The sequence below is a fragment of the Pan paniscus genome, chromosome 15 (genome assembly GCF_029289425.2).
Source record: "Pan paniscus chromosome 15, NHGRI_mPanPan1-v2.0_pri, whole genome shotgun sequence".
Lineage (NCBI taxonomy): Eukaryota > Metazoa > Chordata > Mammalia > Primates > Hominidae > Pan > Pan paniscus.
The window spans coordinates 51,313,818-51,326,153 of NC_073264.2; the positions used below are offsets into that span (position 1 = coordinate 51,313,818).

Below are 12,336 nucleotides of genomic sequence, written 5' to 3' on the forward strand. Positions count from 1 at the left end.
CTTAGAGTTGCCCTCTAATATTGGCCAACATTTAAAAATGCTGGTTTGACCATATAATTTAAAAAAAATTTTCCCCTACCTAGATGATTGCTTTTTAAAAATCCTTGCTACTAGGTCTGCATTTAAGATCAGGTCATTGACTATAATGGCCTGATTCATCCTAAGCCACAGCTACTTTTGCCACCAATTAATCACTAGCCTCCAAACCCTCTTAGCCAATGTGACCAGGACTAGTGGTTGGCTAGTTAATTAAAATAGAGAAGACAGTCATTTTTTTAAAGTTATATATGTATTTTTAATGTGTTGCTTGGGTCCCAGCTAAGAGAGGAAGAATACAACACTGCACAGAAAAAAATATTAACTTCAAAAGTTATTTCCTTTATAAGATAACAAGATAGAAATTTAGAGCAATGTTACATATAAAAATTATTAATTACTTACATAAAATAAGAATTAAAAGACTGGTACTGTGTGTCTCCAAAATTAATTTTAAAAAGTAAACTCTTCTATTAGATAAGTACTTTGAGATTCTGTTATAAAATCTTACCTTTAGTAACTCAAAGTAGTGCCAACAGTGATACACTGGCACCAGCATAAGACGTGGAAGGACATAACGAACTGCCTCTTTAAAACCATCAGCAATGGACTGCAAAGCAAAAAGATATCACAGTATGTATGTCTCTGACATCAAGGATATGCAACAGCAGTGCCTAACAGAAACGGCTACTAAAAATTTGAGATACAGACTTATCAAAACTACAACAGAATGCATACTCTATATTGAAACTGAAGTGCTATCAAGTTGTTCTTTTCTCCCTTTCCTCCTTTAAGTTATTAGAGAAATATATACATTAATTTTCTTTTATATGGCTAAAATAGCTTTCACAATAATCCTCTACAGCTTATGTTCTGGCTTCCATATACCCTAAAGGAATTCTGAAAAGCTATGTACTCTCCTGCACAATTTTAAAATGTTTTAAATTTAAATAGTTACAAAAGATGCATTTCAGGGAATGCTGTATACTGTAAATGTGATTTATAAGTATTTCACCAAACAATAATTGAATAAATTTCAGATTTAGCTCACTTATGAAAAACGTCTGTCATACAACTTAATTGACAAAGTTGATCTTCACTGTCAAACAGCAACATCAGACTCAGTTTGTCAGAAGTCAAACTTTATTGTTAAATTCAAACAAACATTATTAATGTCATGGTCTCGAGGATTAGAAGCCTCTGGAGGAAACTACAACTGCTTCTAACATATTACATCAAGGTATGAGAACTTTACAAGCTTCTCCTCTTCTTTATCCCAAATGATGATGAAGTACTTACAATAAGGTTAATATAAATCTTTGTGATAACCATATCACTTCTTAATTCTTAGACAGATAGATATGACATAACATAGATAGATATGACATTTTGGCTACCAAGAATTTTTACTATCATCCCCCTATAACATTCTTTTGTGAACTCTTTTGCTTTGTACTCAGTGAACTCTCCAATAGGAGTAATACTTTTTTTTTTTTTTTTCCTGTTTGGTGCCCTAGAGGTTTTTACATCTTGGATCAATGCATAATGGGAAATACATAACAGCAAAAGGTAACAAGTAACAGACTTTGGAAAAGACAATGCAAAAAACATAAACAAGATCTCCGAAGACTAGAAACAGATTCCCTTAAAGCTCTCTGTGCCTTTATATATCCTGAAAAATCTTAGTGTATAGCTTGGGATAGGTATACCCCAGTTTTGGAAACTACTGTAGAATAAATGGTTTTCTAAAATTTATAATGGATTTAACTCATGTTAATTTTAAATGTCTATATAGTTGACTTACTAGTATTTCTCCCCATAAGAAAAACACCAACCACACCAATATAAAATGTGAGAAAGAATCTGATATGCTGCTTTAAAAAAATCTTCATAAATATTCCCATAATTTTCACATTTTGTTAAATTATAATCTTTTCAACAGACTTATTACCCAGTAAACAAACTTCTTACTAGGATACACAAAAAGTGCCACCAATTTTCCTAAAGATTAATTCATTTTCACATTTGTTATGATCTGAATGTTTGTGTTCCCTCAAAAGTCATATATTGAAACCTAATCCCCAATGCAACAGTATTAAGAGATGGGGCCTTTAGGAGGTGATTAGGATATGAGGGCAGAGCCCCTGTGAACGGGGTTAGTGCCCTTATAAAAGGGGCCTAAGGGAGCTTGTTTGTGCTATCCATCATGTGAGGACACAACAAGAAAGCACCATCTATGAACCAGAAGAGCAAACCCTCACTAGGGCACCAAACTAGACACCAAATCTGTTAGCCTCTTGATATGGGACTTCCTAAATGTGAACTGTGAGAAGTAAATTTCTATTGTTTATAAGCCATCCAGTTTATGATATTTTATTAGAGCAGCCTGAATAGACTAAGACAGCATTAAACTAATTAATATAGTGAATTACTCTGGATATTTTACATACAGTGCTTGAACTGGAACCAATATGAAACTTCAAAATTAGTCTACAAGATCAACTGTTTTGCTAATTTGTACTAAAATGCCTGATAAAGTGCATTCTAAAATTTTTGTACCATGTATTTACAGTGTAAGGAGTCCTCTGATAATAACAGGAGCTACATTTGAGTATTTAATACACATCAAACATTATGCTTATGCTTTATATATACATTACCATTTAATTTCCTAATAACTATAAGAGGTATATATTATTATGATCACCATTTTACAAATGAGCAAACTGAGTCTCAGAGATTAAGTGAATTGCTCAAGGTAACACAACCATTAACTGGGGCTGGGCGTGATGGCTCACGCCTGTAATCCCAGCACTTTGGGAGGCTGAGTCAGGAGGATCACCTGAAGTCAAGAGTTTGAGAACAGCCTGGCCAACATGGGGAAACCCCATCTCTACTAAAAATACAAAAATTAGCCAGGTGTGGTGGCATGCGCCTGTAGTCCCAGCTACTTAGGAGGCTGAGGCAGGAGGACTCCTTAAACCCAAGAGGCAGAGGTTGCAGTGAGCCAAGATCGCGCCACTGCACTCCAGCCTGGGTGAAAGAGCGAGATTCCGCCGCAAACAAACAAACAAAAACTATTAATTGGCCCAAAGCCTTAAGTTCTAACTTCAAATCTTATTTTTTTCAGTCTGCTATACAGTCCAGGTATGGTGCCTTATGGTCAACAGAACAGCCTAGCCAATATGGTGAAACTCTGTCTCTACCAAAAAAATACCAAAATTAGCCAGGTGTGGTGGTCCACACTTGTAGTCTCAGTCACTCAAGAGGCTAAGGCAGGAGAATCGCTTGAACCCGGGAGGCGGAGGTTGCAATGAACTGAGATTGTGCCACTGTACTCCAGCCTGGGCAACAGAGTGAGACCCTGTCTCTAAATAAATAAATAAATAAAGTACGCTACACAGCTTCTAAAGATGCTTTTTGTTTTTAGTTTTATTAAGGAAGCATTATTTTATCTGAAACTGAATGAATTTTTTTTTAAGTTAAAACAATTGAGTTTGGCCCGAAAAAGGATTTCATCTAACTCTTCCAATTTCACTGAATATCTAGGATGACAGCTTTATTAATAACTGGGCCCTTTAACATTCAAATTCCACAGCAAAAATTCCTAATAAAATAGGACTGAAACAAGAAATGTGTTGAGTGCTTTTAATGAGTATCCAAAGTTCTTATAGACTGTGTATTTAATGCATACTTTATATGAATATATGAGTTAACTTTAAAAATATTCCTCTCTTGAAGTAATTTTGAGAATTAAGTATAATTTGTATTCCATGATAACAAATTTTTGACAGTAGAGAAGTGGAAGATAATAAACAATGGGAATTTATAGTACAGAAGGCAGGGAGAAGATGGTAAGTTCAGTTTTAAACATGTCATATTTGAAGTGCGTTTAGGGTATCCAAATGCATCAATTCAAGGCAGCTGGTTATATGAAAGTGTATAGATACATACACATATGTACACAGTGCTTAAAAGTGATGGCCTGGAAATACAAATAAGAAGTCACCAGTATATAGACATGAAGTCACCCAAGGAGAGCACAGAACAGAAAAACAGGGGCTGATAACAGAAGTTGGATAATAGCTATAATAATTAAGAGCCTTAGAAGAAGAAATCAGAGAAGACGAAAATTGGGAACATGTAGTATCATAGGAGCTGATATGGTTTGATTTTGTGTCCCCGTCCAAATCTCATGTTCAACTGTAATCCCCAATTTTGGAGGTGGGGCCTAGTGGGAGGTAACTGGATCATGGGGGTGGACTTCTTCCTTTAATGCTGTTCTTGTAATAGAGTTCTCAGGAGATCTGGTTGTTAAAAAGTGTGTGGCACCTCCCTGCTCCTTCCTCCTGCTTTGACCATGTGAAGACGTGCCTGCTTCCCTTTTGGCTTCCGCCATGATCGTAAGTTTCCTGAGGCCTCCCCAGCCGTGCTTCCTGTAGAGCCTGTGGAACTCTGAGCCAATTAAATCTCTTTTCTTTATAAATCACCCAGTCTCAGTCTTCTTTTTCTTTTTTTTGTTGAGACAGAGTCTCACTCTGTAGCCCAGGCTTGAGTGCAGTGTTGCAATCTCTTCTCACTGCAACCCCCACCTCCTGGGTTCAAGTGATCCTCCTGCCTCCAAGTGATCCTCCTGCCTCTGCCTCTGTAGTAGCTAGAACTATAGGTGTGCACCACCATGCCCGCTAGTGTGTGTGTGTGTATATATATATATATATTATGTATTTTTTTTTTTTGGAGACAGGGTCTTGCTCTGTCACCTAGGCTGGAGTGTAGTGGCACGATCTCGGCTCACTGCAACCTCCGCCTCCCGGGTTCAAGCAATTCTCCTGCCTCAGCCTCCTGAGTAGCTGGGATTACAGGTGCATGCCATCACACCCAGCTAATTTTTGCATTTTTTAGTAGAGACAGGGTTTCGCCAGGTTGGCAAGGCTGGTCCGGAACTCCTGACCTCAGGTGATCTGATCCACCCACCTCAGCCTCCCAAAGTGCTGGGATTACAGGCATGAGACATCACGCCCAGCCTTCAGGTATACAGGAACCGAGAGATAAGAGCAGTAACAAATACTACAGACATAAGTGTGAAATAAAAATATCCACTGGATTTGGCAATTAAGTTACTTGTCAAAGGCAATTTATATCCTGATTAAAACATACATGGTAGTGTTTTCATAAAGAATGGTAAAAAATAATATAAAGACAATTGGCTGCAAATAAAAAATGAGAGAGGAAATGAAAAAACTTTCTTCACTCTAGTTAATTATTCTACTAGAGTGAAGAAAGGTTTGTTCATTTGTTTGCTTGTTTGTTTTAGGACGATAAGGATTTTTACCATATTCAAACGTCAAGGGGTAAAAGCCAGTTTATTTTTTATTTTTTTTTTTTTTGAGACTGGGTCTCACTCTGTACCCAAGGCTGGAGTGCAGTGGCGTGATCATGACTCATTGCAGCCTTGACCTCCCAGGCTCAAGCAATTCTCCTGGCATGCCACAGGTGCATACCACCACGCTCGGCTAAGTTTTTATATTTTGTAGAGATGAGGTCTCCCTATTTTGCCCAGGCTGGTCTCAAACACCTGGGTCCAAGCAATCCTCTGACCTTAGCCTCCCAAAGTGCTGGGATTACAGGCAAGAGCCACCACGTCTGGCTGGAAAAGTCAGTTTAGATGTAGAAGTTTTACATATTTAGCCAAGTATTACCTATGCCAACATAACTTTTGTTGTTAGTGTTGAGATAGTAAAAATAAAATTTTATTTGTATCTCTCCACTTATTTTCATTTTATCTAAGTGTATTCCTGAACCAACTAACTTGCATACTCTCCCTCAATACAGTATTTATCTCCTTTAAATTGTAGGCCTCATAGAAAAATCAGTATGAGTACATAGGAGGTTGAGGTTATCTCAACTTTTTAAGATTTCTCCAAATCTTCCTCCTATAGGGAACATAATCCTGAAATCACACTCCAGATTCATCTTTATTTTTTATTTATTTTATTTTTTTTTTTTTGAGACAGAGTCTCACTATTCCACCCAAGCTGGAGTGCAGTGGCGCGATCTCGGCTCACTGCAACCTCCGCCTTCCGGGTTCAAGTGATTCTCCTGCCTTAGCCTCCTGAGTAGCTGGGATTACAGGAGCTCGCCACCACGCCCAGCTAACTTGTGCAATTTTAGTCGAGACAGGGTTTCACCATGTTGGCCAGGCTGGTCTCAAACTCCTGACCTCAAGTGATCCACCTGTCTTGGCCTCCCAAAATGCTGCGATTATAGGCATGAGTCACTGCACCCGGCCAAATTCATCTTTATACCCCAGATCTAGTATGTGCCAAATTCTTCTGGTCATTCAGTATTCGTGATGTTGTACTATAAAAGATTTCTACGATAAGAACAGACAGAGCTCCAGAGAGAAAACAGAAGATAATCCAAAACAGGTTTAGAATGAACAAGATTTGAAGGATTACGAGGATTCCAGAATTACAAATATTTGAAGGATAAAATAGTGAGATATTTATTTGCTTTATAAAAAAAAAAAAAAAAACCTTCAATTTAAGTTTACCTGAAAGTGTAGAGCAACTGCAGGTCTGGCCATTAATTTATTGAAATGTTCATGAAACTCTGGTGAAAGAATGTCCTGTGATAATGTTTCATAAGGATCAAATGCTTGCTCCTATTTTTTTAAAAAGAGAAAAAGCATTAGGTTTAAAAGAATATATTTTCTACCAATATGGTACAGATTATTATCACTTGATCCCAGGAGTTCGAGGTTACAGTGAGCTATGATTGTGCCACTATATTCCAGCTTGAGCAACAGAGTGAAACCCTGTCTCAAAAGAAAAGAAAGAAATGAAAAGAAAAAAGAGAAGAAGAAAGATTTCTTTTCCCATTAGACTGGCAAAAATGAATGGGATATCTGCAGAACCTATATGAAAACAAAACAAATTTTGAAAAAAAGAATTAAAAAGAAAAAGAATAAGGTAATACCGAGTTAGTGAAGGGAAAGGGTGAAGAAAGAAGGAAGCTTACATACACTACTTAGCTGGAAGTGAACGTGGCAAAGTGTTTCGAAGTTCTAAAAATGTATCTAGTCTTTAGCACTACAATTCCACTTCCAGGAATATATCCTTAAAAATGATTAGAATATATGACTGGGCGCGGTGGCTCACGCCTATAATCCCAGCACTTTGGGAGGCCGAGGTGGACGGATCATGAGGTCAGGAGTTCGAGGCCAGCCTAGCCAACAGAGAGGAACACCGTCTCTACTAAAAATACAAAAAATTAGCTGGGCGTGGTGGCGGGCGCCTGTAATCCCAGCTACTCAGGAGGCTGAGGCAAGAGAATGGCTTGAACCTGAGAGGCAGAGGTTGCAGTAAGACGAGATTGTGCCATTGCATTCTAGCCTAGGTGACAGAGGGAGACTCCGTGTCAAAAAAAAAAAAAAAATGATTAGAATATCAAGGCATAGTGCAAGTATGTTTGTTGCAGTGTTGTTTACAATAACAAAAAAAAAAAGGAAAAAACTCTACAACCTATGGATAATAGATAGTTAAAATATGTTATGGTGTCTCCATATAACATCGCATTATTTATACTTAAAAATTGTGTTGAAGTATATACATTAACATGGACAATGTTTATGATATACAGAGTAAAAACAGTAAGTTATAAAATAGTGGGATCCTATTTTTGCAAACACACATACATTCGTATGTATGCACAGAAATATATAAGGATAAGTTATCTCTGGGTGTTATAAAATAAAGTGACTTTCATCTAATTTATATATCTCTATTTTTCTGAATATTTTTACAATGAGCTACATTATTTTTATAGTCATTTAAAAGATAAAATGATTTTTACTTTGGAAAACATTAAAATAATATAAAGCTTCTTTCCAACTTTAAGTTTAAAATCCATAGAAGGTAAAGAGCTATGGTCAATAAAATGTATCTTCCTTCATCTTGAATATACTTACCACTAAAAAAAAAACCTAAATGTTACTACTCTAGTTTATATACTACTCTAGTATATAAACTTTTCACTATAAATATTGCCATAAACACACTATAAAGAAAGCGTCACTATATAGGCAATGTGATTTTAGTTTGTTATCAGTTAAATCTTACATATCTTTTTATAATGGCCAGTGGTATCTTCTAATTTTCATAAAGAATATCTTACAAAAAAAATTTTTGTTTTGGAGACAGGGTCTCACTCTGTCGCCCAGGATGGAGTGCAGTGACACAATCATGGGCTTGATCTCCCAGGCTCAAGCAGTCCTCCTACCTCAGCCTCCTGAGTCACTGGGACCACAGATGGGCACTACCATGCCTGGCTAATTATTTTACTTTTTTATGGAAATGGGGTCTCACTATGTTGCCAAGACTCATCTCTAAGTTTCTTACTACAGCATTTAGGACTTTAATGAGAATATAAGTAGTTTTGTAAACTTACTTCTGCCAAATCTTCAAAACAGCTGCCAGCTAAGGGATGAGGACTGCTTTCATCAGTCATTTCAACTGTGTCTTCAATCAAACCTAAAAGTTTCACAGTCAATTCATGTATATCTGAAATGTTACTAAAAATCTTTTCGATATCCTGAAAAAAGAGAAGGAAAGGTTAAGAAATGTGAGATTGAGAATTCTGCTTAAAAATTACTAAATATAAAGAGCAACATAGGCTACTCGAGGCACACTGCCTATGGAATAGCCCTGCTCCACAAGAAACAGTACTTTTGCTGCTGCTGTACGCTGCCGCTTCAGCAGAGGTTCCTACCATTGTCATGCCTTTGACTTCTTTCTTAGACAAAGCCAAGAACTGTCCCGAGCTAAGCCCCAACTTTGGGGCTTACCTGCCCTGCACCAAATACATCATTTAATTTATGGGTGGTACTCGTTTTCTACATGTTTTTAAATTTATGGAATAAACTATAGAATTTCTTTAACTAGCATATCTTTTATTGGGAGCATGATTAAAGCTATTATCACTTCTGAACAATTCATATATTATATAAAGCAATATATTTCCATTAAATGTCAACAAGCTATAGCAGAATTTTTGCATTTTGCTCTTGGGAAAACTCATTCTTTGTAAAAATAAAAGTTATTACATGTGAATGCACTCCCATTATAAAAGATTCAAACACAAGACAGAGAGAGTAAAATATGAATGTTTACTTTCATGCCCCCCTTACACCCATGACCCTCAGAGGTAGAAACTATTAATAGTTTAGTAGACATTATTCCAGTATAAAATTCCAACCATTTTCAAACATGTACATCTTGATGTTAATATATTAAAAGATGGAATCATACTGTGTATTCTTTTAACTTGGGTTGGAGAGGTCAACATACTTTGGAAATAAAGAGACTTGCTTGTACAAAAAAAAAAAAAAGAAACAATATAAGAGTTAAGGGTATATCTTCATTCAATCTCAAATTAATATATTCCAAGACAGTAAAAATCAATCATGAACAGGAAGAGAATTTTAAAAATCTCTTGGATAACAGACAATAAAAATACTACAAAATATAGATTCTAGATAGTTTTGTTAAATCTAAAACCTCCTACTGTGGATGATTCTAAGCTACTTTTTACATAAAGAATTCTGGCATTTGAGTGTTTTAAAACTGGCTGAGATGCTAAAAGACTTGATCAAGGTCTTACAGAGCCCTAGGTTTTACTTATAGCTTAGGCTATATAGTCTTATAGATTAATGATAAGAGCTGGGATGAGAATGAAGATAACTCCTAATCCTGTTACAATCTGGTTTCACAATTTAGGGCCCATCTCCTGGATCTGAGAAGGAATTACAGATTTCATCCAAGCTCCCATCTGTGAATTACAGCCATGCACTGCTTAAAGACAGGGGTATGTTCTGAGAAATGCGCTGTTAGGCGATTTTGTCATTGTGCAAATATCATGGCTAGATGATATACAACAACATTTAGGCCATATAGGTATAGCCTGTTGCTCCTGGGCTACAAACCTGTACAGCATGTTACTGTATGGAATACTGTAGGTAACTGTAACACAATGTTAAGTATTTGTGTATCTAAACATATCTATATAGAGAAAAGGTACAGTAAAAATATAGTATAATCTTACAGGATTACTGTCATATATATGGGTATTTATAGTCTTATCACTGACTAAAACATCATATGTGGCAGATAGCCATATATCTAGGATAAGACAGGTTCAAGCCCTCTGAACACAAACACATCATATGACTGACCATCCCGGTTATGGCCAGCTATTATTCACTCTGGCATCTTATAATGGAAACATCACGGGCTTTGGAACCTGACAGACCTGAGCTTGGATCCTGGCTCCACCACATGTGGTATAATATGAAACATATTTTTGGTCTTTGTCCCTGGTTCCTGTCTTAGAGCCCCTAAAACGCTAAGAATATCCTGAGTGATAATAATGTCTTTTGTTATTCATAATGAGTACCTTTGATAAATACTGAGTTTATGCTAATGAGGTTACTTACAGTAGGGCCCCTATATAACCTCATGATAGGGCCAGTCACCAAAAAGACCAGATGATTAGAGGATTGAAGGGTTACTTGAAACCAAACTGACTCATGAGAAAAAGAAAAAGGATCAGAGGGTTGCAACTTTCAGCCCCACCCACTGACCTCTAAAAAATTGGGGAAAGACCCTGGGAAACATGGCAAAACCCCATCTCTACAAAAAATACAAAATTAGTCGGGTGGGGTGGTGTGTGCCTGTAGTCCCAGCTACTCAGGAGGCTGAAGCTGGAGGATCTGCTTGAGCCCAGGAAGCAGAGGTTATGGTGAGCCAAGATGGTGCCACTGCACTTAAGCCTGGGCAACAGAGCCAGACCCTGTCTCCAAAAAAAAAAAAAAAAAAAAGGCAGGGGTGAGAGGCTAGAGATCAAGCTCCATAAAAATTCTTGATGAGCTTCCTGGTTGCAGACCTTGTGGAGGTGCTAGGAGGGTGGCTTGCCCAGAGAGGGCTTGGAAACTCTGTGCCCCTATACTTTGCCCTGTCCATCTCTTCATCTGTATCATTTTAAAGTCCTTCATAATAAACTGGTAAACGTGTTTCCCTGATTTCTGTGAGCTGTTCGACCAAATTAATGGAACCCAAGGAGGGGGTCATGGGAACTCCAATTTATAACTGATCAGTTCGGAGCACAGTTCACAACCTGGGACTTTCAATTGGCGCCTGAAGTGTGAGACAGTCGTGTTGGGACTGAGTCCTTAATCTGTGAGATCTGACACTATTTCCAGGTAAATAATGTCAAAATTGAGCTAAATTATAGGACACCTAGTTGGTGTACACAGGAGAATTACTTTGGTGTATGGGGAAAAAATCCTCACATACGTTGTCGCAGAAATGTTCTGTGTTGAGTGTGAAGATTAGAGAGGGGTCAGGCACGGTGGCTCATGCCTATAATCCCAGAACTTTGGGAAGTCAAGGCGGGCAGATCACCTAAGGTCAGGATTTCGAGACCAGCCTGGCCAACATGGCGAAACCCCGTCTCTACCAAAAGTACAAAAATTAGCCAGGCGTGGTGGTGCACATCTCTAATCCTAGCTACTCGGGAGGCTGAGGCAGGAGAATCGCTTGAACCCGGGAGGCAGAGGTTGCAGTGAGCCAGGACTGCACCATTACACTCCAGCCTGGATAACAGAGCAAGACTCTGTCTCAAAAAAAAAAAAAAAAAAAAAGATTAGAGAGGAAAAACTGTTTTTCCCTTTTACAACATGCCAGATGAATGACCCTGGCTTAGGAATGAAAAGGACAATAATAACAACTAACATGTACTGGGCACATTATATTCTAGGCACTCTTCTAAGCACTTGAAATGTAATAACCTAATATCCTTATTAGATAGGTACTATCATCATCCTCATTTTACAAATGAGGAAACAGAGGCATAGAGCAGTTAAGTAATTTGCCCGTTATCACACATTTGGTCTGCTAATACCCAGCTCATAAGGGTCTTAGGGTTAAATTGGATGATTTCTGTAAAATGCTCCTGGCACATATTAGGCCTTCCAGAAATGCGAGCTTTTTGAAAACATAGGATGAGGGGCAAAAGGAGTAACTTCAGATCATTTTTAAGTCATTCACTTCTTTAATATTTGCAGAGTACTATGCTCTGATTTTAGATAGTCTTTCCCTCAAAAGTTTATATTTTACTTAATGCTAAAAAAAATTATAGTAGATACAGAGATAGATAAAAAAGGGATTCTCTCTTCCATCTGACCCTTTAGTATTAAAATAGACATTTTCTGTCATATCAGCACTAATCCAGTGAAAAGAGACC

At 37.4% G+C, this 12,336-nt stretch overlaps 1 protein-coding gene across 1 annotated transcript in view; it reads right to left on the reverse strand.

Annotated features, from left to right (window-relative positions):
- Positions 1-12,336, reverse strand: part of SOS2 (SOS Ras/Rho guanine nucleotide exchange factor 2) — a 113,059-nt gene that overhangs the window by 55,514 nt on the left and 45,209 nt on the right. The window contains 3 exon segments of the mRNA XM_034937515.3: positions 548-646; positions 6,590-6,700; positions 8,485-8,628. Coding sequence (XP_034793406.2) covers positions 548-646; positions 6,590-6,700; positions 8,485-8,628 — 354 coding nt within the window.